At 45.8% G+C, this 27,259-nt stretch overlaps 1 protein-coding gene across 3 annotated transcripts in view; it reads right to left on the bottom strand.

The window, feature by feature from the left end:
- NOL4 (nucleolar protein 4) overlaps positions 1-27,052 on the bottom strand; it is a 107,548-nt gene extending 80,496 nt beyond the window's left edge. For 2 of the 3 annotated variants that reach the window (XM_028737061.2, XM_077933064.1), the window contains exon 1: positions 24,996-27,052. In XM_028737061.2, coding sequence (XP_028592894.2) covers positions 24,996-25,280 — 285 coding nt within the window. In that variant the 5' untranslated portion in view covers positions 25,281-27,052. Of the gene's footprint in view, positions 1-24,154; positions 24,284-24,995 lie in introns of those variants that run through there. The other variant, XM_077933065.1, reaches the window with a different exon arrangement.
- Between the last annotated feature and the right edge of the window lie 207 nt (positions 27,053-27,259).

Below are 27,259 nucleotides of genomic sequence, written 5' to 3'. Positions count from 1 at the left end.
CTGTTGAGTTAAATATTCTGTACCCTGCTGCATTGACCTCACCCCCCAAAGGCACACTCTTCCATTGCCTCCCGAGACAGATGGATGCCAGCAACAACCATGCTGCATTGACTACTGGCTTTCATTCTTAACTGGCTAGTGTTTTGTGTGTGAGTGAGTTTTATTATTGTTAGTCACCTTGGGCATTTAGCATGGAAAAGCTGAGTATGGTTTTTTCATAGTTAATGTAATCAATACTGATATATATTGATATATATTGCTAACAAAGATGCTATTAGGAACTTTGGTGCTGTCCTTCTCTAACACATGTTGTCAGGAACTCTGAAGCTAGACACCCCTCACATATCTGATATGATTTATACATTGTGCACTATGCATCATATGTATGCGAGGCTTTAAGAAGTAGTTTCTGGTGGATGTTAAAAAGTAAAGGTTCAGAGAACTCCTTTGTCAAACAAAGCCCTGCCCGTGTTCCGGTTGCAGGCTGATACTGGCTAGAGAACCCTGCTCCAGAAGTGACTGAATCTGACTGTTTATAACTTGAATTCTATTTTTTACTTTCCCACCTTTCTACACTCAGTATCCAAAGCAGCTAAGAAGGTAAATGAAAACAATGCAAACAACTGTCCAAGATTAAAATATTATATAAAACAAATTAAAGTAGCGAGAGCCAAAACTGGATGCTAAACTGGGGAAGGAGCATAACTTAGTGATAAAGCACATGCTCTGCATGCAAAATGTCCCAAGTTGAATCCTTGGGAAAGACCACTCTGAGAACAATGTAGTTTCAAAGCTTTGGCACGGCTGAGGGCATATCCACACTTTCGTTTGTCCTGTGTTTTCTTTCACGTGTTGCAGAGCAAATTAGTACCACCACAAGTATTGTCCAGGATTCTGGGTCCTCATGCCACACCTCAGTCCATACTTTTTCAAGGAGGCAACCCTGAAAATATGCAATATCCTCTCCTTACCTGAGTACACAGTGCACACCGCTAGTGTGCTCTTTCAACTCCTCCTGTTGACCTGGAGGCGGAGGAGGAAGAGCTGAACAGCAAATGCTCATCAGGGGAAGAGGAGTTCACAACCCTGCCCAGTTTGGAGATAACATTTTGGGTTTCCAAATGGGTGCTAGCTCTTGAAAAGTTGAAGGCCATCAGTTGTAACTCAAACTCATAACAAACCATCAATATTAGCAAATGCTGTTTGCAATGGTGGGTACTGTCCATTGGGACTGGTGGGGCATAAGGCAGCAAGTCAACAATGATTGCAGTCAAAGCCACTGACTGATGCAACCACAACCAAAGACAGGCAGAGCCAACTTAGTCTAGTTTTGTCCCCATTCTCCTCCCTATTGAGTTGTACAAGGGTAACACTAAGACTAAAAATGAGGAAGCTGGCAAACAGTTCCACACACTGGATTGACTGTAAGAGAAAGCAGGTAGGTGGGGCTGGCTGAGGGCAGCCTGAAATTGCTGGGGCAGTGCCCCAGTCATTCTAATAGACCAGCCTCCACTGTTTATCTCTTTGAACACACTGTCTGCACAGTGTGAAAATACTGCATCTTTTTAATGACCCACACCTGCCACCCAAAATAATACTTTAGACCCTGGGCAGGTGGTACTAAGCAGGTGGTGTATGTAATGGCAAAGAAAGACATCACTTTCACAAGGAAATAATTAAATATTTTCAATAGAAGGTGTTGAAAGTTGGTAACTTTGTGACCTCCAGTTCTGAATGATACCACATTAGGCCAGCTTCAGAAGAAGGCTCTTTTAAATAAAGCAATAAAGATATTTATTCGAACAAACAAAAAATTAAGCTGACTGAATAAAGAAAGGGGTGTGTTTGTAAGTAGGCAGTTAACTAACTGGCAGCATTACTGTTAATACAATGTGCAACTTAGTCAATGTATGTTTGCTTAAAAAATATTTGCCCAAACACAGTTTTATTAGTTTACCCAAACTGCATTGGTGATAAGGAAATGTAAGAAAATGTTCTACCAAAGAAAATAATTTTAAGTAGTGTACAAGAAAAGGCTTCATAGCGCTGTTTCATCTGATTTTGCACTAGAGCACTCAGTTGATCTTATTACAAGATGCATAACAGCAGAGTTTACCTTTTCTCTGTTATCCTACAAGAAACTTCCAGTAGAGGGAGTTGGACATTTCTACTGAAATTTCTCTGAGGGAGTTTTCACTGCGATGAAGATCCAGAGATCAGCAAGGGAATGGGTGTGGAAGTGTAATGCTTTTCTGAATGCCATTTAAATAGTGCCACAAGATAAAACACATGCAAGGTAAGCCATATATATTCCAACCTACAGCTTGCTTTAAGTGTTTTGCAATCTATCAGCAATCCAGTCTTCTGCACGTTTACTTGGGAGTATGCCTAATTCTCTTCTGTGAGGCTTATTTCCTAAGTAACTGCATGAGATTGCAACATAAGGCAAATGGATGCATTAACCACTGCAATGTGGGAGCCAGTTCCTTGCAATTTCCTCCACACCACTTTGTTAATGTTTCGATCCAGGAACTAGAGTGGGTTAATAGCATGATTCTTTAACACCTAATCATCAGTGAGATCAATGGGTGTTTGAAGGGCTAACTGATCTAAACCCTGGACCAGCACATTGCAGGGATTAAGGACTGTGGAAGTGAATGAGTGAAATACTCTCTATGGGAAGAGAGCAAATTGTTTGTACAGGAGGGGAGGATGTAACAGTGCTCATCTCTCCTCTAGGGACCTGTAATTTCCTTGAGCTAGAATTACTACTTTTAACTTGCCACACAGTCTTTGCTGATATTTAATCCTCATTTCATGTATAAACTTGATTGAAGCAAGGGAGGCAGTCACAAGTGGGACACAATGTGCTTCTTTATTAGGGACAAGTCCAATGTTAATGGGGCATCTGTATGCTGGGTGAGGGCATCAATATGGTCCAGGGCCCTGTGATTCTTACCTCTTGGAATGATGCATTGAATAAAATGAGTGTCTAACAGCTGTACATCCTGGTCTATGGACAAACCCCACCTGCCCAAGTGCTTACCCCTGCTTCAGAACCTATACACTATGAAGAAATGCTGCCCAGCCACACCCCCTGAAGTTCTGAATGAAGCCACCTCATAGACTTTGCCCTAAAGCTTGTCTCCACACTCAGGACCACTTTAACACCCTAAGGTTCCATTAGTCTGTGTTTGCCTAGTGTCAGTGGCAGATTAAAATGTAAAGGTACCCCTGCCCATTCGGGCCAGTCTTGACAGACTCTGGGGTTGTGCGCCCATCTCACTCAAGAGGCCGGGGGCCAGCGCTGTCCGGAGACACTTCCGGGTCACGTGGCCAGCGTGACAAAGCTGCATCTGGCGAGCCAGTGCAGCACACGGAACGCCGTTTACCTTCCCGCTGGTAAGCGGTCCCTATTTATCTACTTGCACCTGGGGGTGCTTTTGAACTGCCGTGGGGATTCAAACCGCCGACCTTTCGATCGGCAAGTCCTAGGCGCTGAGGCTTTTACCCACAGCGCCACCCGCGTCCCAGTGGCAGATTGGGGGCTCTCAAATTTCAGTACACTGCTAAAATTTGGCACCCCTGCCTCTCACACTCTGTTCTACAGCATTGTTGTGGCTCCCCATGCAGCACAGCACCCAGTGTGGCCAAACCGGTTGCACTACCCTAAAACTGCCTCTGCTAGTGTGGCCATGTGGTTTACTTTATAGATGACAGTTCTCTGCCTGAAGGAGTCGTCCGTTTGAAGGGGTGTCTGGTCCAACTCTAGTTTAAAGATAAAGAACTATAAGCAGAGCAGGGGCCTTGAAGTTGTCCATCAACAGTTAACACCTGGACAGCAGGCTGAGCAGGCACATAGGTCATAGTCTTCCCTACAATGGTAAAATAAAATGTAATTCTATTTAAACCATGAAAATATATGCAAACATTACACAAATCTGTGTCCTCTTTTGCCATCTTTTTTGGCTATGTATAAGCTGGCACTCTATCAATTAAGTATCAAGATTTCAAACCCAGGACCCTTCTCTCCCAACAGATCCTATTATTCTCCCAGTGGACAGGATCTGGGGTATAAAATGCCAGAATTGAAGGCTCTAAGGAACTACATCCAGAAGTACCTTTAAAAGAAAGTTTTTCAGGTGAATCTACTTCCCTAGCTTGGCCCCTCGATTACTCATAGGGGGATTTGTTCTTTTTGGCTAAGCATATTGAAAACATCTCCCTGTTGGCTGATGTGATTATGACATCAATGGTCTGTTCTTCCAGATACTGTTTATCACTCTACAGCTATTGAACTGGATTTTCACACTCCTGCCTTCATTGATTGCTGTCACCTGGCAGGCCCCCAAGTCCTTGTCATCAGCATGAGAAAGCTGCAATGCTTATGTGGAGGGAAGATGGGAAAATACTTTCTTAGGGACCCTGATGGAGGCTGAGTTTTGTTTTCTGTTTTTTAGCCTTTCCTCCTTTTGCTGTGGTCCTAAGCCAGAGCTGGCCTCCTGCACCTGCTCCTTGCATTGGATGAAAAGCTCCAGCTGTACCCATGGAAGCATTCCTTTCTATGTAAATTGATTTAGAGGACACAATCCAGATTGGGATTATAGCAGGAGGGCAAAGGATTAAAGCTGCCAGCTCTTCCAGAATCCTGGGATGGCTTCCCCCAAACTCTCACACCTGCAATTTACCTTGGGGGGGGGGGACCTAATTCATGCAATTATTGGTTCTTTCAATATTGGAATGCCTAGTTTGACTTTCAGCTGGATTTTTGCTGTCTCTCTCCTTTTGCTGGGATACTAACTGGGACGTAACATAGGGGACACAGCTTGCATGTGCTTAAGGAGCTGCACTGGCTTCCAAACAATTTCTATGAACAATCATAGTCCTTATACTTATCTTTAAAGTTCTATGTGGCTTAGGACCTGGTTACCTGAAGGACAGGGCAGCCCACCCATGAAGCAACGTGGGGAAACTGCCTCAGGTGGCAAGATCCACAGGGGCAGCAGATCCAGCCTCCAAGGAATGTATTGCTTGCTGCTGCTGCTGCTGCTGCTGCTGCTGCAGTGGCAGCAATGACTGCAGTGTGTTCCTTGGAACTGGATCTGCCACCTCATCAGAGCCCCCAGTTCCACTTCTACAGTGGCCTCTCAGTGAATAGAAGGTGCTGCTAGTCTCCTCCCACATACAGGGAGGAAATAGTAGGGACTGCCCTCTGTGGTCTCAGCTGACTGGCACTGCCTTCATGTTCTGCTTTCAGGAGGGATCAGCTACTCTCAGGAGCTCTGTCTGGGTGCTCCAGAGTAAAACCAATCCCAGTGGGGCTTGCATTTGGTGCCAAATTTAAAATGTTCCAAATACAAGCCCTGTTTGCCAAGGGACAATCAGAAGTACGTTTCATGCTTCCAGCTGTTCCTTTGCAGCTGCCTCTTTACCTGTTCTGCAGTTGACATCATTTAGGATATCAGGTGTGGGGTGTGTGGGGGCTTGTGGAAAACAGTTCCATGGGTCAACCTGGGACCCACAAGTCAGAAGTCGTCGTCATCCCCCTGTTTTAACACCTGCCTATCTGTGGGCCTTTTTGGGAGGGGGTTACTGACATAGAAAAGAATCATAGAACTTTAGAGGTGGAAGGGACTTTGAGGGTCATCTAGTTCAACCCCCTGCATTGGAAGTAGCTTTTGTCCAATGCGGGTTACGAACCCACAATCCTGTGATAAAGAATCTCATGCTTAAATACTCTTATTTTAACACTATAAATCAACTTGGAAACTCTTTTGAGGGCTGAAACGCATTATAAAATAGATTTTTTATATAAACAAACAAACAAACAAATGAAAATATGGTTGGAATCTCAATAGGTATAGGTTAACAAGCAGACCAGTGATATCAGAATAGTCATAGTAATGTCAGTCTCACCTGTTTCCAGCCAAACTTTAAAAGCACATATTGTTGAAACTTCTAAGAACTATGGGAACAAATCTTGTTCCTCTAGCTATTAGGTATGTAATTGATCAAATTATGGGATGGACACTGAAATCTGAGAGATAGGAACAATCTCTATCAGAACCATTGCTGGTGGGAAGCCTTATCCTTTAGTGCAATTATAACTGAAGCGATTAGGCTTATACAAATAGCACTTTAGAGTGAAAGTATTAAATCGGTGGTAGTGAGAACAGCAGTAAAAGTAGTATGAAACTGAGATTCTGACATACAAGATGGGATTAATAATAAAGGCTTAGGGTGCAATCCTATACCCACTTAACCTGAGAGTGAGCCCCACTAAACTCAATGGAACTTACTTTTGTATAGGCATGTATAGAATAGTTGCCATACTAAGATGACTAATAATTATTGAAGTAGATGCTGCAATGGTACTTTGGGCCATCTTTTTCTGGTATACGCTTCTATAGTTCAGCTCTTCTGTCAGAGCGCGATAGATTCTGAATGAAGAGAGAGATTTGGCACTTGCCTTCATAATAACCTTGCACTTTACAGCTACTCCCAGTAAAAATAAATAAATTGGCAGTTTTGTGGATAGTGTCCGAGGTTGTGCTCAGACTATAAACTGAATTTGAGTCATGCTACGCTAAGATTGAGTCTTGGAGCTGTTTTCAGCAGATGATCTAATAAGGAATAGTAGTTTGTGCAGGTGCAAAATGCTATTTCCTTACTATTGATTAACCACAACTGCCCCCACTCATCTTAGTTTGGTGTGGGCTTCCAGATCACAGGGTCCAAATTAAGAGCAAACTAGCCCTAGTCCTTTTTATGTCACAAACTAAACACTTCCAGTGCAACAGAAGTGACCCAAACTCTTTTTTTATTAGTTTTATTTAACTTTCACTGAGAAGTATTCCACTTTGTTCAGTATTCTGTGTGTTTGTCTATGTATCAGCAGTACCAACATATACAGTAGATCTGCATTTTTTTTATGTATGTACATCTACATAAGAAAAATTAACAACACTAAATGAGAAAACTTTGGTGTGGATAGTATCAAGTCTCTTCTGTGTTTACAGAATCGTAATGTTATAAGGGACCTCAAAGACCATCTGGTCCAATCCATTGCTGATGCAAGAACTTTACTGCTAATTAGTAGCCCATCCAGCCTCTGCTTAGGAACCTCCTATGAAGAAGAAGAGTCCACCACTTTTCAGGGCAACCTGTTCCATTATCAAATAGCTCAAAATAAGGATGCTCTTCCCAACATTTAGTTGAAATTCTGTTTTTCATAATTTGAAGGCATTAGTTTGGGTCTGTGAAGAAATCCTGTTTATTTGAATTAAGTTTTAATAAGTATCATGTAATGTGTTATTACATTTTGTATTGTGACATACATTGGTAATGTATTGGATGTGTGTGTCTGGTCTGGAGAAAGTCAGTTTAACAGTAGCTTGGGGCCTTAACCGACAGCTGTGAGGAAGGGTTGCTGTTAGAATTCTCAGTGTGCAAAAGAATGAGTAGTAGTAGTACCAAGTCATAGAATCATAGAATCATAGAATCATAGAGTTGGAAGAGACCACAAGGGCCATCGAGTCCAACCCCCTGCCAAGCAGGAAACACCATCAGAGCACTCCTGACATATGGTTGTCAAGCCTCTGCTTAAAGACCTCCAAAGAAGGAGACTCCACCACACTCCTTGGCAGCAAATTCCACTGTCAAACAGCTCTTACTGTCAGGAAGTTCTTCCTAATGTTTAGGTGGAATCTTCTTTCTTGTAGTTTGGATCCATTGCTCCGTGTCCGCTTCTCTGGAGCAGCAGTCATGTTTGTTTGTATCACATTAGTAAGATAGTGTGGACTCCAATGAAAAAGTGGGCGTGTTTTCTCTCTGTGTTTGTGTTCCAGTGTCTTTCTGGGTGGTGACATGTCAGGGTCAATGCATATGAGAGCATATTGAGCGGATTTCCCCCTGATGTATTTTATATCTCTACATCAATAGATATGTGTATGCCCATCACAGTCTGTACCAGCATCATTTTCTGTTAGTATAAGAGCCATTTCACATATTGCACTTTGCTGAATTAGACCACAGACCCCCAACCCTAACCTCTTCCCACATTATCCACATGCTCCTAACCCCAAGGTTCACAAATTGAGCATGAGCACCTGAAGGAAGCAAATGCATGGAGAACAATTGTGGGGAACCTGAAACCTTTTAAATGCTGTCAAACTCCTATGCCCAGGGGCTCCAGCAAACATGACCAATGATCAGGATTGATGAGTTGTAGTCCAACATCTGGAGGCTTGCCGGTTCTTCACTCCTGACATAGAGCTTCTACACATGTAGAAGCATGTAAGCTTCTACACAGTCTGGAACTCTAATGCCACACGGTTCCAGAGTGCATGGAAGCCAAGCAACCAGAATTCTACATGTGTCAGATTCCCTGCTCAGATACTCTCCATATGTCAATGTTGGGGGTTGGGTTGCACATCATTAAGGGTGGAGGAACCAGCAGTGTGTCGATCGCTGTTTATGAGGATAACATGTGAAACAGTTTCCTTCAGCATTCCGTTTCCAACAGCAACCTGCCAGATGCCTAGAAGCTCACAAGAGGTACATGAAGATGACATGCAATTCCTGCTGTTTGCTCCCAACATCTGGTACTCTGGTACATCATTGCCTCTGAGCACCAAATGTCCATGTCCACACCTGCCTTTCCATGCAGGACTCCACAGGCAGGTTATCCCATGAGGTGATTGTATTGGTGTTTGTGTTTTGCTGGGCATACAGATGTGTGTGAATCACACACGCGTACAACCAGCACATGGGACAAGGAACACGTGGGATGGCTCAGTTGGTAGGGCATGAGGCAGTTGATCTCAGGGTCGTGGGTTCGAGCTCCACGTTGGGCAAAAGATTCCTGCAGTGCAGGGGGTTGGACTAGATTACGCTCGTGCTCCCTTCCAACCCTACAGTTCTATGATTCATGGTCCCACCTCCCCCCCCCCAACCGCAACGATTGTTAGAGCGTTCCGTGCTGCCAAAGCATGCATTGTGACGCAGCGCTGATTCTGTCGGCTTGTGCTCTGTTTGTGCCACAATCCTTGGTTGAGTCAATCTAGTTGCAAAGCCATTCTCTGGTTTGGGATGTGTCAACATCACCAGTTCTCGGGGCGGGGAGCACGAGAGAGAGCGGGAAATTGAGGAGGGGGCGACCGCGTGCCGGCCTCTTCTGTTGGGTGTTTGGGGTCGGCACGTGGGCGTGTTTCCTGTCAGCCAGCGCCTGTGGCGGCTGGGCTCCGGCTCGCTCGCTGCCCGTCCAGGTGCCGCTCAGCTGGCTCCTGCAGCTCGCCGACCCAGTCGCCATGGGAACTCGGCGGGCGGAGGGGGAGGGGGCGCGCTCTGCCTTCTGCTGCCGGGCCTGCCCCAGCGCCGCGCGCGCTTCTTCCTGCTCGCCTGGCTTCGGCTCTCCTCCCCCTCCCCCCTCTCGCCTCCGCCAATCCGGAGAGGAGCCTCGGAGCCCAGCTATGTGTGTCCTGGAGGTATTTCAGGGTTACTATAGGAACGGGAAGGGAGAGGGAGAGAACGAAGGCGAGGGGGAGAAAGCTGCCCCCCCCCAGCCAGCGCGTGTACACACACACACACACACACACACACCCCGCCCCTAACCCCACACCCCCATCCTTCCCATCCCGCCCCTTCTCCCAAAACCCCGAGTCAGGTGCCAGGCCATGGCTGCGAAGTCAGGGGGAGGGGGGGAGCAGGCAGCCGGGCTTGTCCTCCGCCATCCTCCTCGCGCCGTCCCAGCCCCAGAGCCTCGCTGCTGCTGCTGCTGCCGCCTTCGCCTGCCCTGCACGCGGCTGGGGACTCCTCCTCGCAGACCCGCGGCCGCGCCACACGCACGCGCGGCGGGAGAGGAGGAGGCGGCGGGAGGGGGTGAGGAGCGTCTGTTCTCGGCCCTTCCTCCCTCCCTCCCTCTCCGCCCAGGGTGCTTCTGTTCATCGCGCCGGGAAAGATGCTACAGTTGGGCGAGAGGAGCCTGGCAACGCCACGGACCCTGCGGATGCCAGAGCTGCAGCCTGGCTTTTTGGGGAAAGGGAGCGTCGGGCAGGAAGAAGGGGCAGTCGCATCGAATGAAGGGCATCGAGGTGTGCGAAGGGGACAAAGGCACACAGTGGTGTCACCCGGTGGCATGGGCAGCTTCCACCCCCCCATCCCCGCCCTGCGGTATGCCAACTCCCTACAGCCCGATCCTGTGCAGAGTGTCTTTCTTTCTCCTGTAGTAACTCCGGCCAACGGGACTTACTCCCGAGTCAGTGTGCGACACAGGATCGCAAGCCGGCCCTCATTCCTCGTGGCCAGGTTTGTGTCAATTTGTGCCCCCAAGCGCCACTAAGGCTGCTTTCGTTCTCCTTCACTCCGCTGCACACTTCATATAGGAGAGTATTCCACATCTCATTTTTGCCATCGTTCTTTCTTTTGTTTTGCCAAGGCCCCTGGGAGGCTTGCAGTGGGTCAGGCCGGCCTAGGGAAACTACTAGAGCAGCCAAGCACAGCATATGGCCCCCTTCTAAGCTGCCAGCAATAAGCCCTTTGATTCGTCCTGTTGTGCATCTCCCCCAAGGTGTATGCTAAGCTCAGGGTGTGTGAGATATTTTCCTACATTTTTATTTTAATGTTTTAGGCAAAACAGGTGGGATGTGGGAGACAGGCATTTTTTTGCAAGAGAAATCAAAGAGAAATTGGAGGTCCAACAAATTATCTGAACTATAGTGTTGAAAGCCCTTTGGGGGTTTTTGTTGTTGTGGTGGTTGTGGTTACAGCATATGGCTTATTGACTGAGGGTGGAGAGAGAATTGTCTGCCACTTGCTGAACCAATAGTAGGCAGGCAGGCAGATTTCTCAAAAAAATAAATAACCTGAAGTTAAATGTGAAGTGTGTGTGAGTTTGCACACACATGCACATACCACATATTTTAGCCAGCACAGAGGTTTTGTGGTGTTTTTGACTATAAGATTCAGTTCTTATATAAGACTAGCACCACAGTATAAAAGGCTGCAGTAAACATATTAGACAAACATAAAAGTCTGGTTTCCAAAGCAGCACTAAAGTCCAAGTATCTATTACTTTATTTCCTCCACCCTTAATTTGCAGAATTTTGGATGGCCTTCAGAATTTTTATTTGAATCTTGTTTCTGTTAGAATGTATGCAGATTGTGTATTTATTGAAGGAGGAAAGCACAGTGTCAAGTGCTAATTAAAATCGGGGTTATAGAACTTTTGTTACTGAGCTAAATGTGCCCCTCTTTCCATTTCCACTTGGCCTGTGGCAACTCCTTCACAGCCTTAATTAATATGCCCCCGCTTGGTATTTGATCTGGTCCCACTCCCATTTCTGTGGGAATATAACTGGAAGACCTGGGCAATATACAATACAAGAAGTCTTTGGTTTCTAGGGGAGAGATAACCAAAAAATGGGAAATCTCTTCTTTCCTCCAGTCTCTGCAGCGAATATATTATTGGAGTTGTTCCACACAGTCCCTAATCAAGCCGGTGCAGATGAAGGAGAAGGGAAGGAGGGAACATGTGTGCCTGTGTGAACAATTCCAGAAGGATAATTTGAGAAAAGTCATTTGTGTCATTCCTTGTGCTGTTGCCTGGTAGTCCAAAGAGTAGATCTGAGATGTCAGCACTATCATTGCAAGGGGCACAGTCTAAACTGCGGATTGTTGCCCAATATGACACTAATCTCTATGTGTTGGGTGGGGGTGGGCAGATAAGACTTCTCACATTTCCCAGGCATACAATCTGCAGTGCAGGGAGCTGCCATCTTGATGCCACATCCAATACTGTTTTCAACTAACCGCAGTTTGTTACTTCATCCAGATTCAGACAAACTATGGTTAGTTATAATTAGGGCTTGTCGAAACAAACATACATCAAACAGTGGCTGATGATGAAAACTACCCACACTTCCTGGTTCAGACAAAATGACAAACTGGTTGGTTGAAAACGGAGGTGGCTGCTTCTGATTTCCTTCTCACTGTCCCAGCAGCACCAGCACAGAGCACCAGAGGAGAAGAGAGGATCAGGTCTATGCATATTAACTCTGATTTAATATAGGGGGCAGGGACCCTGTGGCCCTCCAGATGCTATTGGACTCCAACTCCAATCATCCCTATTGCCCATGCTGACTGAGGCTCATGGGAGTTGGAGTCCAAGAATGTTTGGAGGGCCGCAGGTTCCTGAACCCTAGATTACCATTACATCCAGACCAGACAATTAATTAATTAATTAATTAATTAATTAATTTTATATTCTGCCCTTCATCTGAAGAACTCAGGGCAGTTCAGAAGATTAAAAAAAATACAGGATAGAAGCACAAAATAAATAAAGAATAACCCCGCCTCCCACAAACACATTTAAAAGGCCATGGAATATTAGAATATTAGTCAGCCAAAGGCCTGGTTGAAGAGAAACATTTCTGCATGGTTTCTAAAGCCCCCCCTTGGGAGAGCATTTCACAAACAGGGAGCCACTGCAGAAAAGGCCTGTTCTTGTGTGGCCACCCTCCAGACCTGTCATGGAGAAAGAAGGGCCTCATATGATGATCACGAAGTCCAGCTTGGTTTATATGGCGAGAGACAGTTCTTGAGGTATTGTGGTCCTGAGCACTATGCTAGCTTTGCCTGAACCCTAAGTCTGATGAACAAGCATTTGATCTTGCCTCCATCCATGTGAATGGGTTATGTTTGGGATTAAATATTTTGCTTCATTCAAGATTCCGCTTTGGGATCAGCATGTCTATGATTTGACCAGAATAGTTATTTCTTTATTCAGTATTTGGTGTTTCAAATTTCAGTGGCGCACTGTGTGAGGCCAAAGTTTGGTGCCCTCTTGCCTCTCACCTTCTGTTTGGCTCAATTCACCATGTCATAATTATGATGGCCTGTGGCACCCACTACGCTCAGCACCCAGTGTGGCAGAACCCTAAATCCGCCTCTGGTATACACAGCATATCTCTTGCTTTGCTTTCATCAGTTGGCAAAGAGGTTTGCAGGTTTTTGAAGCACTATAAAAAACATGAATACCCAGCTTGATCAGAATAAAATAAATTGTCTACATACTATGAACAATCATGGCTCTGTCCTACCACTTTCAGCTCCCTCTCTTCTCATCCTCACTATTCTCTGGCCCCAGCCTTCAATAATAACCCAGAAATAAAATAATTTGATTACTCTGTTACAGTTTTCTTAAGTCATCTAAAGTTTTGCTAAGAGAAAGATGAAATACTGCTACAGATTGCTGTGGGCGGACTGGACCTTATGGGATCATATGATAAGTGGTGCTTTTATTTTACTGTATTCCTGATTTAGAATTTTTTTTTAAAAAAAAATCCCTCATAGAAAGTTTAGATTACATCTCGTTAGTTGCAACTTAATATGTCCCCCTAGGCAATGATCTAACAATTAGCATTCAGCTAGCACTATTGACAGGCTGGTTGTTACTGCCTGTTGATTTGTATCCTGGCATTTGCTTTGTATTAAGGAACAACTATTATATACTGCGTGTGCACATGTATGATAATATATGTAACACCCTTTGTCTTAGAGTAGGCTCATTGAAATCATTAGGACTGACTTCTGAGTTGGCATGATTTGGACTACATTGTCTGAAGCTAAAGGCAGAAGAGATGTGAACCTATAGACATTTGCAGATAAGGCTTTTGTTTGTAACATCTATTGGGTCCATTCACTATTCATTCTCTCACTCACAAACCATTTCACACTATTCACACACTCCATTCATGTCCCACTCTGTCTAATCTATAGCATCCACACATTCGGTTGAGTATCATTGTGTTGGGCCTGTCTTCTCTGCACCCCTTTTCATCAACAGTTCCATCTGCTTCTAAACTTAGGGAGAAGTTGTAATGTTCACAAGCATTTCATATAGCATTTAAATAGCTGAACTAATTTCTAGGAAGATCTTGTTTCAGTATGCTGAAGTTAGAATTCTTAACAGCCAGGAGCTGTGCTGGGTTCAGTGTCTTTGAGCTATGACCCCAGGCTCTTCTTTGGTCATGTATTCGTGATTCACAGTCACGTTCTATGATTTAGATTTAATATGTCTCTCTAAATGTGAAGCAAATTACGCAAAATTTTGTTTTGATGTCCGAAATAGATATTCTTATTCTGTAATGGCAGACACATTTTATTACTAACTTCCAAACATTAAGCACCTAAATCCACAGTAATAACAATTAAATGCAGTGATACATAGATGGCGGGAGGCCCATTTGTGTTTATATGGATTTTTTTCCCTTGACTTTTTAAACATCAGTACATTCTCAGTAATCACTGCAATCCTCCTGTACAGTAGGTCCCATAATCTAGGCGTGAGGATGAAGGACTACTATTTTTCAACCAGTCAAATTCAGTTGAGTTAAAGTGAATCAAGGGTATGCAGTTCTCAGCTCATTCTCTTAACTGCTGTGCTACTGCATGGGTGTATTGAGAACGAAGAAGGACTTTATTCAAATTGTAAAAGTTCTTTCTGAAATTTCAATATTTATTTCTGTCTCCACTAGCTTACAGGGCTTGTCCTGTTATTTGGCAGAGTGAGGGAACAGCCTCAGGTGGTGTGTGCTAGGAGGCAGTGGTGCCCCTCAGCTCTTCCTCCTGAGCTCCCTGACCATACTCTCCTGTTGGGAGAAGAGAGCTGTGTGTCATGCCTCTTGCCCTCCACCTTTATAATTACCCTGCTGATCTCTCTCAGGGGCACTGCAGTGCTCCATTACTAATATTGAAGTAAGATTCACTGCTATATGTGGCACAGATGCATGTGTGTGCCATTTTGTCCTTTGCCTCGGGTAGCATAATATCTTGGGCCAGCCTTGATAGCTTGCTTTTAATCTTATTTATTTATTTATTTATTTATTCAGTCAGTCAGTCAGTCAGCCAGTCAGCCAGCCAGCCAGCCAGCCAGCTTATCTTGTCACAGGTACCCCAAAGCAACTTACAACCAGACAGTAAACCCCACATAGATAGCTGTACATTAAAACCAAGAGGAAAAAGAAATACCATACATATAAAATAATCCACTCACTTCTAAAAGACCACAGGTTATGGAGGAAAGTTTTTGCCTGGCACCTAAAGATACATGTGGCGCCAACCTTCACAGCACTGCATTAGCACACAGAGTGCTAGCCCATTGAAAACTTGAATACTTTAGCCATATTCTGGCATTCATCACTCCACTGTTGAACAGCATGTGAACAAGGAATAGGTCTGCATCAAGTAGCCCTTTCTGTGGTGTGGCATGCATCTAGGTTGCAGGTTCCTCTCACCATAGACATTTATACCAGAGGTGGGGAACCTCCAGCCTCTGGGCCAAATTGGACCTGATACAGACACCAGTTTGACTATGAGGCCATTTCCTCCAAACCACAGCCATCTCCCCCATGTCTGACATCATTTGTGATATCAGGTGTGAGGCAGGTAGACACATGGCTTCCACGGAAAAATTGGGAACCTTGAAGTGTGTTCTAATTGTTTCTTGGCAAGCAAGCCTTGCTGTCAGCACTGATCAATGGTGACACCAACCGTAGTTGAGATTTGCTGTGCTATGGAGTTCCTGGCTGGGAACCACAAAATTCCCCATGAAGGGGCCAGGCACCCACCATTTTTGGTGCCAGGGCCATGTATGCTGCATGTCTCCCACACCCTGGGCACCCACAGTCGCGGGGCCAAGCTGGCACTTCTGCTGTAGTGCAGCCAGTCCCTGTGCAAAATGGCCTTGCAGCAAGTATGGATTTTATTCATGAGCCACCTTGACTTTGTTTTCAAACCCTGTAAAGCCAATGCCAGTCAGCATGGATAATACTGGCTAGATGTTCCTTTGTTCTACCTTGGTATAAGGCAGCTTCCTACATTCCTAACAGTGGGGAGGGAAATTGGCACTCTGCAGCAAGCAGGTGAAGCAGTGGTGGAGGCAGATGGAATCCTTTCCCGGGTAGTGTTGCTGCTCCAGTTGAGCCCAGCAAACACCAGTTGTAGAAAAGGAGCCCTTCAACAGTGCTCAAGGGCTGTAGTGTGGAATCGACCCTTAAAAGAGAGCTACAAAAGTCATTCAAAATCCCAGGAACCAGCATAATATTTTGGAAACTCAGCCTCAAGTTTTAAGAAAGAGTCCTGCAAAAACCAAGTAAGTATTACAACATTCTTGTACTATCATCAATTTTCTAGGTACCCAAGCAGCTGGATTTCCTTCCTACCTCACCTCCACCTACAGGAGAAGTGGCTACATTGCTACCTTCTAACTTGATGGATGGTCAAAAATTGAGTGGGGCCACCTCACAGTTGGCATGCCATACATTACCCCCACCCACCCACCCACATTTTGCATATACATCACATAAACAGCAGAGCAAGCGCGCATAGAATCGTAGAATTGTAGAGTTGGAAGGGACCACAAAGTTCATCTAGTCCAACCCCCTGCAATGCAGGAATATCTTGCCCAACAAGGGGTTCAAACCCACGACCCTGAGATTAAGAGTCTCATGCTCTACCAACTGAGCTATCCCAGCAGGATAATCACATGCATATTGCGTACATACTAGGGAACACACATGTACCTACAGAGAGGGGCACATTATATACAATGGATGAATCTGGTGAGCAGGGAGGGAGAGATCTGTATCCCAATCTCTCTCAAGCCCTTCAGAAAGTGCTTGCTGAATGCTGCAGAGGTGCTCCACAATGAGGAAGCAGCAGAGAATCAGATGGTGAGGGTCAGGGGTGGGGGCCTGTCATTGCTACCACCACCAAATTGTGAAGCGGGGAGTGAAAAAAGCCTTTGGGGGCTGGATATGTCCTGGGGGCCATAGGTTAGTCATTCGTGGCCTAGAGTATCACTAAACTTCTGTAAACACTCTTCAATGGTGATCTAGAACAAGTGATTTGTGGATAATAGTTTGTGGGTGTTCTGTATAATACACTAAATATTGGCTTTCTTTGGTGGCAGTATGTAGAAAAACACGGGTGGAGAGAGAATAAATATTTGGGTCAGTCAATGAACAGAATTAACAGGTGATCACAGAGAACAGGACCCATAAGAACTCAGTTTGCACAGTTGATTAATTTGGGACCATAATATAAACACAAAAGCACAACTTTTTGCACTGACAGAACACTAGTTCACAGTTTGTGTAGAAGAGATAAAATTCCACACTCACTTCCGCTGCCTTGAGCAATAGGAATACTGGTTTTGATAAAGTTCCTTCCATTTGGAAGAGTAACCACTGTAGATGTGTGGTGTTCTTGCACAAATCTGCTTATTTTAACAAGTTTTACAAGTAACTAGGTATGGGGAAAAGAATACAAGGAGAAGGAAAAAAGATAAACCAAAGCACAGAGATGAATAATTTCACTTGCTTGTTCTGGTGATAGTGTCATCAGTGGTACAGGACCCCTGTCTCTTGGCTGTTTTCCTTCTGCTTAACCTTTTCACTGATCACCAACTTGTTACGCACTCGCTCAAGCCATATTTTCTGCTTAGGCCTTTGCCCCTGTGGTGAATGATCCTAGGAATGCCACTGCCTTATTTTTCGGTGAGAAAGTGAAAGGGAATCCTGGAATAGTAAGGACTGTCTCTGTCTACAAGGGAGATAACAGAAACTGGTGATTTATGGTGCTTTTGGTGTGGAGCACGTCCCTACACACAGCTGAGCTGAAGTGAAAGGAAGCTCTCTTCCAAAGTGATTACAATTGCATGGGCCATAATGTTGGTGGCATGCCTGCTAGCCTTATCCCTGTAGCATTAGTGGCCTGGTCACATTGCTTGTCCACACACTAAAGCTGAAAGTCTGAAGTAGGGAGCCTAATGTGCGTGTGTAGCCTCCCCATGTGATTTAGAATCCCATGCAATCAAGGTTCTAAATAATTCAGGGAATCTACATGCATATAGCTGACGACTTTAGTCCCAATACATGGACAGTAGCAGGGTCAGGCCATTGAGGATGTGCTGAGGGGGGCAAGCCACGTGAGTGTGATCCTGTTTCCCCCTTGACTGTAATCATGTGAGGGCTTGAACATCTGAAGAGGCTTTCACAGGGTGTGCATTCAGATATCTATCATCTTCCTTGCCTCCCTCCATGGCAACAGCAATTCTTCTCTCATGTGAATGGAGGCAGAAGGAATGAGCTGAGCCACAAGGATCAGCTCTGCCTCCTGCAAGGGAAGTATAGCTCTACCTTTTCCACCCCTCAGTTCCCAACATGTCATCACACCTCTAACCAAAGACAGGAGCAGCTTGATTCTCAAAGTCTAGGATTACTGGAATCACTGGAGGCAGGGGTTTGTGAATGATGGGAAATTCCAAATGGGCACTGAGAGCAGATTAACTGAGAGAACCACCAGCAGTATAACCACAGCCCTGCCTCTATTACTTCCCCTCCCTTTGCTGGTCACCTACACTGGAGACCCAGAGCCACTGAGTGTCTGAAGTGTAGTCACACTGTTATACAGAAGTCCAGAAGCTTTGCTTTGATGGTGATTTGTGCTAGTAAAGTGCTTCTTATTAAGAACAAAAGAAGAGTCTGGCTGCTGGACCAGACTGAAGGCCCATCTAGTCCATCCTATTCTCTCAGTGGCCAACTAGATGCTTATGGGAAGCCTGGATCCAAGTGCAGCTAGTATTCAGTGACATACGAGGTGGTACTCAACTAAGTTTTGCTCAGAGTACAGGTAAAGGTAAAGAAACCCCTGACCATTAGGTCCAGTTGTGACCGACTCTGGGGTTGCGGCGCTCATCTCGCTTTATTGGCCAAGGGAGCCGGCATACAGCTTCCGGGTCATGTGGCCAGCATGACTAAGCCACTTCTGGAGAACCAGAGCAGCGCTCGGAAACAACGTTTACCTTCCCGCCGGAGCGGTACCTATTTATCTACTTGCACTTGACGTGCTTTCGAACTGCTAGGTGGGCAGGAGCAGGGACCGAGCAACGGGAGCTCACCCAGTCGCGGGGATTCGAACTGCCGACCTTCTGATCGGCAAGCCCTAGGCTCCCATTTAAATCAAGAGGGCTAATTTAGTCATGTTCATTAATTTCAATGGGCCTGCTTTGAGTAAAACTTAGCTGAATAAATACCACCCCCAATGTGTGTGGGGTGTGTGTGTGTGTGTGTGTAAATAAATACACATGTAAATAAAAACACATGTAAAAATGCATGTAGATAAAAACAAAAAAACATATACACGCGCATGCACACTTCTGCATGCCAGTCATTTAATTGCTAAATGCAACATAAACATTCTTCATGAGGTAAATGTATTGTGTTTTCTGTCCAGAACCCCCTTAAGCTCTAAGTTCAGTGGCAAATATTGACTGTATTTCCACATCCTCATATTGGTTTGTACTTTGACCATTCCTACCCACTTTCACTTTCACTGCTAATTTTGAACCTTTGAAGAGGGATTTAGTATATACATGTATTTACAAAAGTCTATCCTTGTTTTCTAACATTCTTTGGAAAGCTACATCCTAAAATATCGCAATTACCATATTTTTTTTAAGTACTGCCATAGATAGTTTTGTGGCTATAATTTAGCCATGTAATGAAGGATTTTTCTTATTTGTGAAAATCTACATTAAAAATTACCAGTTAATAAGCCATGCCAATATTTAGAAGAGTTTTACATAACTGAACAAGTTTGACATAAAGATGAGGTACAAAGCATAGCCAAAGTGAAAATATTATTCCATGGAATTTTAAGATTAAAGTATAACTTTTATATAGAGAGTGTGCAGAACACAGAGTAGCTATATCCTAATGCTTTAACTTTTTTAGTTAACAAGTGGCACATAGACACATTTTACTCCTATCATGAGGATTGATTATTCTAACACACATTAGAGACTAAGAACTCAGAAACAGAGAGTGGTAATTATTAGGAAGTTGCCTTGTACACTGATAGCAGCTTTCTAGAGATTCAGACTGGAGTCTTTCCCATCCCTGACAGGATATGCCAGAAATTGACCTGGAACTCTGCCTCTATTCTACTACTGATCTATTGTTGTAAAATAATAGGAACCCCAAGATGCATATTCAATAACATTCCCACAATTGTATTGTTGTGCTGACACTTGTGGCATGTTAAAGTCCTGCATGTTAATAGTTTTCTTTATAAGTATTTCACAAACTTCTTTGCTCTTTACAGTTAAAGGGGAGAGTTTATAATAAAGATACATTTTTTTAAAGGAGCATGGCAGTCCAATTCTATGCATTTGTGCAGATGGTGTGTCTGCAATAGCATCATAATATCACCACAACTCTTGTGTAGTTGTACTGGCATAATTTTTGACACCCCACATCTTAAGCAGTTACAAACTGGACTACTGAATCATATCCAACTTAATTTCCTTTTAAACTCAAACAACTTTTATGCTAGGGTAACCAAAATATTGGTCTGCGGAATCCATTAATTAGACCTTCACCAGCACACACTTCTGAACTAGTGGCATAACATCCACATAGTTACTTACACAAAAGATAGCAGGATACAAATATTTCTCTCAAATAGGGATCAAGAGGACTGTCTGCTTTCATATAGTATTTCACTTGGCCCTCATTGCTTATCCTGAACTACTGATTTGTGGCCCCACCCCTAACTAATTCACAAATGTTTGAACTCTAGCAGGCATGGCCAAACTTGGCCCTCCAGCTGTTTTGGGACTACAATCCCCATCATCCCTGACCACTGGTCCTGTTAGCTAAGGGTGATGGGAGTTGTAGTCCCAAAACAGCTGGAGGGCCAAGTTTGGCCATGCCTGCTCTAGACCATAGACCTGAATTCACATCCTTGGCACATCATTCTGTACACATGAGAACATTTGATTTCAAGCCGGATACTATAATTTGTACCATTACCACATAACATCACTGATGTTTTTCATTCTTTCCAATTTTATTTTCAAACATAAATACTAATTTAGTCAGAAATCTCATAGAAGCGGTTCATAAAATTATCTGTAGAATATCAGTCACCAGTCACACTAAGGATAGTGTTATGTGTTGCTAAGTGACTGTGAGTATCAAGTATAAAAACTTTAAACTAATTATTGTCAGCCATTTGGCATATTTCTCTGTCTTATGCTTTCAAGTAAAGCCTCTTGATTAGGCATATTTCACTGTTCTCATAAACTGCAGTTTGGGCTTCATGAAAGAGAGCAGATGACAAAAGAACAACAGTGGGAAGAGTTAGCAGAGGTACAGTATATTATTCATTGAGCTGCACATATAAATACTCCACTGTGTGTTGTCCCACTGTAGACCTAAAATGGCCGTATTGCCGGATGTTGTTGCCTGGTGACCAAGAGTGCATCTCCTACACCACAGAGGGATGTGAAAACAGGGAGACTGATTTGCTCCTTTTGCTCTCCAGAAGACTGAGACACTGAAATAAATTAAATCAGCATTCAACAAGCTAAATATTCCCTTTCTCTGCATGCTGTTTAAACTGAATGAGGCCCTGGGAGCCTGAGGTGTTCACCAACATGCAACAGCAAACAAGATATAATATATGTTCAGGCCTTTGTATTTCATTCGCTGTCCATGCCATTTAATAAACAGATAAGGGCATTGCTACTGTATGCCTGCAAGTTATTCTTGCTTCAGTGAAGTCTGTGTTGCTTGTCTGGTCTGTTCCGGTGCAAACTCCCACCTGCTATCAGTCTCTCTTTCTTTCATTAAAATCAAGTAGTTAATTAGCCCCAGCCTGTCCTCTCCCCTTCTCTCTTTCCCTTTAATGCAGCAGTAATGATGTCTAATTACCAGCAGCAGTGGATTACAGAACCTTCAGGAGCAAATCTCTCTGCCTGACAGCAAAGCTGAGCAACAAACCTTAAAGCTTCAAGGAGAGAATAATTCTGGACAATGAAGGTGGTTTGCATATTAATTTTTCATCAAGCCAATTGCTTTGATATTAAAAATGTTATTTTGTGCATCTGTTAATTCTGTACTGACTTATCAATAGTGTTTGATTTTTTTAAATGAAATACTGTACACTACAATGACTTTTCTGGTAGTGGGAAAAGTTTTTTGATTATATAGTATGGAAGTTACTGTCTCTGTGCACTGTAGCAGCAGATATATATGTGACAACATTGTCAAGTGTATGCAGCAATCAGACAGAAGAGTTAACAAGGAGTGATAGTATGTGATTAAACTCTTCTATGGCCACTGGATATACTGGGATGAATGAGATGCTACGAAACAGAGTGAAGCTTCTGTCCATGGTGCCAGTGAGTAAACTTGAATGACTTCACAGAAATGTTAATAGCAAAGTGAAACTGAAAACACTTCCAAAGTCAACCATTGATATGTATCCAGCTCCAGCATGCCCAGTGCTTCAAAAGGAGTAAGATGCTATCCCATATCTTTTCAGGCTGCCTCCAAACCACCTTATTTCTTCCAATGGATGTTATTGAGTCTGGCATAATTTGAAATGAAACCATTCCACTTCACTTCCACTTTGAGCACTGAGTGCACATTAGAAAAAATCTGAAGTTGTCCTTAAACAATTGATGCATCCTTGTGAATGGGGATATGAAGTTTGAGGTAATCATGATTCAGTAACATCTGTGCATGCTGTTTGAAATTTCTGTTATGGAGCGGATTTAGGAAACTAAATATTTGCATGCACTCAAGATTGAATATTTTACCAATGCAAGGAATGCTGTTAGATTTGAATCATAGAATTGTGGAGTTGGAAGGGACCCTGAGGGTCATCTAGCCCAACCCCCTGCAATGCAGGAATCTTGCCCACAGCTGTCCTTGGGTGGGTTCAAACCACCAACCTTCTGGTTAACAGCCAGACACACTGTCCCATTGTGCCACTGATAGTACAGAGTAGTGTGTACTGGGCACAGTCCAGTGCACAGACATGCATGGGCATATACCAACCTGCATTGGATTTGGGCCATTTTATGTAATATAGAAATGTGATGGGCCTTTTTATAGTTTTGTTCCCCCATTACTGCACTGTTGTAGAGGTGATCATTTCCAACATTGTTGCTGCAAACCTACACACACCTGGGAGAAAGTTTCACTGAACTCTTGAGTAAAGGATTGAGTATAGGATTGTTCTGTGCTTTTCTGAGCTTTTCAAGCAGACAAATGCTTAGGTGAAACTATGTTTAGTAGGTGAGTATATCAAGATAAATTATGGGCATCAAATTGTGACAGAAGCATGAGCCAAAAGAGTGGGGATATGCAAAACCCTTTAGAAACAGCACAAATATGGACTTAGTTAATGCAGATGTATGTCATTTATACAATGCAATCCTATATATGCCTACTCAGAAGTAAACTCTGTTGAATTCAGTGGTACTTACTCCCAGATAAGTGTGCATAGGAATACAGCCATAAAGTCCCAGAATAATGCTTTATCTTTACAGGTAAACTATTTTTTCTAAGGCTATCCAAGAATTCCATCTTCCTTCAAACATGAGTTTACCTGTAGCTTTCCAAGAAAGATGCTATGAGACATAAAGGATGCTTCCTGCAACGCTAATCCAGTTAATCAGCATTAACTGAATTAATCAGCATAGATACGAAAGTATATTAGTTGAGCTTTTCTTGAAATTTGGTTAAACTTTATTTTTATGAGATTAGGTACTTGAACCATAGTAAATAGTCTGGATACAGGTTTATAGTGGATAAAATCCACTTTTGAAATAAATGGATTTATGCAGGAGTGCTCAGTGGAGTGTCCCAAAGGTACAAAACTTTTACAAAGTAATCCCAATAGGTAGCTGAAATCCTGAAACCATAAAATAATAAACACTGTATAAATTATTTCCCATTACTTTAAGACATTTAGTATTATTTCATACTTATTTCATTAACCATGGCCACTGGCATACAAATACTGTATCTTGATTTGCTGCTGGTGATTAAAAAAAGCACATGGAATCCTAGCATTCTACAGCCACATCTTAAATACATTCTACAAAATCTTTCACAGTGTCAAAAAAGAAAAAGGAGAGCCAGGACACTTTTTCTTAGTCCAACAACAAAAATGTGTTTCATTAACTCCGAATGCCAAAGGTAAGGTTTTTGCGATTGCACACACTTCCACAAACCAGAGTAAAAGGCAAAGCTTGGAAATCAAGAAAAACTAAAGGAAGGAGAGGAGAATGCAAACCTACTTGTAACCAACAGTTCCCATCTTCTGAACCAGGAAATTCTGTTGCTCCTGCCGCCACCACTACCACCACAACCCAGCATAATAGCACTTCTGCTGTGAGATCTGCAGCTAGCTTTTCAGCCTCCAACCTCTGGAAGGCTCACAATACTTCTGGGCTGGCATCAAGTGAGACTTGAACAAGCGGGGAGGACCGGGGGGGGGGGAGAGAGACCAACCAATTCCCCCATTCGGTCATGTGCAAAAGACTACAGCTCTTTTGTTGATTCCCCCCTGCCCTCTGCTTTCTGCAGTGAGCCGAGCACATCTCCCCGATGCTCAGAGGGATATGGGCTAACAATGAAGGGGGAAAACACAAGCTGCTATCCCAGGGAAAGCCCCAAGCCAAGGGCCGCCCCGCTTTGTGCCAAGAAGGACCCGCGGTGCTTTCTCGCTCGGAACTCGTCTCAGATGGGAAGCGCGGAGGCGTAGGACACGCCGCCCCCCCCCCCACGCCGCCCCCTCTCAGCCCCGGGAGGCGAAGGGAAGAGGCCGCCCCCAACAACGACAGAAAGGGGATCATGGCAAGGGAAAGGCAGGAGGGCGATCGCGCTCGGGGTGTGCTTGGTGCGTTGGCTGCGCAGGGAAAGAAGGGAAGGGAGGCGCACAAAGCCCAGAGCCTTGCAGAAGGTGCCAGGCAAAGGCAGCGCTGGCTGGAGATTGGGGGGCGGGGGGAGGAGGAGGGGGCGGAGGGAGGCGAGCAGCCGGAGCCCACGGGTGGCCGCGATGGGGCGGCAGCTGCTGCTGCTCGCCACTCTCCCTCCCCGGTGCGGCTCCCAAACAAGGCAGGCAATTTCTCGACTCACCGTGGTCTTGACCGGCACGTAGAGCACTTGCTTCCCTCCGCCGCCGCCGCCACCACCAGCGCCAGCCCCGCTGACCTCGTCCGGATGGCCGAGCTGGAAGCCTTTGGATTTGACCCAGAATTTGAATTTGGCGTTATCCGTGGAGCTGCTCTCGGAGCCGTTCAGCAGCTGGACAATCCGCTCGTATTTCTTGCGGGTCACCGTCTTGGTTTTGCCCGAGTCCCCGTAAGTCCGGAGGCACCAGTCCTGGAACTGGCGGTACATGTCCCGGTCGCCGCTCTCCATCGTCCCCGGGCGAGACACACACCCCCAAAGCGGACCGGGGCACCTGTTCACCCCGGGCTCATGGAGGAGGAAGATGCAACCAGGAGGAGGAGGTCCCGCGACAATCACACCCTAGAGAGGGCTGAGGGGTGGGGGTGGCTGGGGTGTGTGCGTGTGTGTCTGCTGGGGGGGTCGCCTCCCCCCTTTCTTTGCTGGAGGAGCGATCGGGGTGGATGAGGGGCTGGGCGATCAATTCCAGAGTGGCTCAGCAGTCCTGATCATTTTTCAACTTGATCATCCCAACCGCCACCCCTCCTCCCCACATCTACCAGGCAACCAGGTCTTGCTTCCTCTTGCTTCCCCAGTACGTGATCCGTCCCTTTGATCTCGTGGCCGGCAGGACTATCCCAGCGTCTCCAGCAGCGCCTCTCCCCCCACCCCCGAGGGTTGCGCCTTTATGGCCCCGAAGACATGGACCCTAGCTCCGCGAAGAAAAAAGGAAAGGGAGAGCGAAAGGACAGATCATGGAGTCGGATTCTTCTCTCCCGGGCATCCGCTTCAGCCTGGATGGTGCAGGTTGGAGGGAGGGGGGGCAGAGAGAAAAGCCCACCCTCCACCCCAGCCAGCCAACCCTGGGCTGCCTTCCTGTGTCTGTCCGGGAGGACCCTGCTTCTCCCACAAGCAGCCTCTCCACGCAGGATGGAGGAAAACGCTGAAGGGCAAGCGGGTCTCTCTTCTTCTCTTCTCCTTTATTCCATCTTAGGGCTCCATGCTTTGGGTGGGAAGCTGTTGGTGGGATAGAAAGTTCTTTCCTGCCTAACAAATCCAGGGTGCATCACCGAGAGAAATCTTGACAGATCATCCTCGCAGGCTTTATTTAGCTATTTTTTGGGGGGTGGGGAAATCCCACTAAACCGAGTAAAAGAATAATGATGATAATAACCTCGACCCTTCGGAAGGTATAAAAATTAGGCTTGGGACCAAAGGAGGGCGAGCTGAGTTCTGGGAGGATGTTGGCCGGCGGATGGCGGCCGTCGGTGGGGCTGCGCATGTAAAAACGGTTTTTCGCCCATTTAGCGACTCGTCCAGCCGAAGGTATCTGGTGGTCTCCCCCGGCTGCGAGGCGTTCGAGGAAGTTTGGCGTCCGGGTGCTTGATGGAGAAGCAGCGCCGCCCGTTTCCTCGCCGCCGCCGCCTGCTTCCCTCCCTGCTCGGAGCAGCCTCGATTATTGTCCCTGCCTTGGCCCCCGTTACCCCTTGAAACCCTCGCCGCCTGCGGGCCGCGCCGCCGAGCCCCCTCTCCTCCTCGGGAGCCCCGTTGCCAGCGCCTCGCGACGACGACCCTCCGAGCTGGCGAAGGCAGGCGGCAGCTGCTCCATCCGACACCTATTCGCCGCCCGGGAAAGGGAGTTCCCCTCCTCCGCCTCCGCCTCCTCCGCCTCTCCGCCGCGCGAGCCCAGACACACTCCCACTCTGTCTCTCTGCGCGCGTCTTCTCTCTCATGGCTCCCGGACCCGTCCAGTCCTGGCTCCTCTCTCTCTCTCTCTGGTCACCTCACACGCCAATCCCAGCTCCCTCTCTCAGACCCTCCTATGGCTCGTTGCCGTGGGGGCTGAGGGGAAGGCACCGAGCTGCTCTCCCTCCCCTCTCCACGGCTCTCCCTCCATCCGAAAGGCGCCGTGAGGTAAATGAATGGGCCGCCTGGCACCTTGCGCGCGCGCCGCGCCTCAGCCTTGTCCCAGGCAGGCACTTGCGAAATGGACAGTGCCCGCCTGCCTCTCCCGCCTCCTCCTCCTCCTCCTCTTCCCCCCTCCTCCCCCCACCCCGCTCGCTCCCTCAGTCTCTCTCTCCCTCCCCCGCCTCCCTCTCTGCCAGCCGCTCTCTCTGCTCAGCGGCTCTACTAGAAGGTCTCGCGGCGCAGGAACCGGGACTGACAGCCGGCAGCGCGAGCCGAGCGCGAGCAAGAGCTCCTCGCCAAAGCCCTTCTCTCCCGCGTCGGCT

Source organism: Podarcis muralis, chromosome 8 (genome assembly GCF_964188315.1).
Source record: "Podarcis muralis chromosome 8, rPodMur119.hap1.1, whole genome shotgun sequence".
Lineage (NCBI taxonomy): Eukaryota > Metazoa > Chordata > Lepidosauria > Squamata > Lacertidae > Podarcis > Podarcis muralis.
The sequence above is the reverse complement of the archived record's forward strand: the minus strand, read 5'-3'. Positions and strand labels throughout refer to the sequence as shown.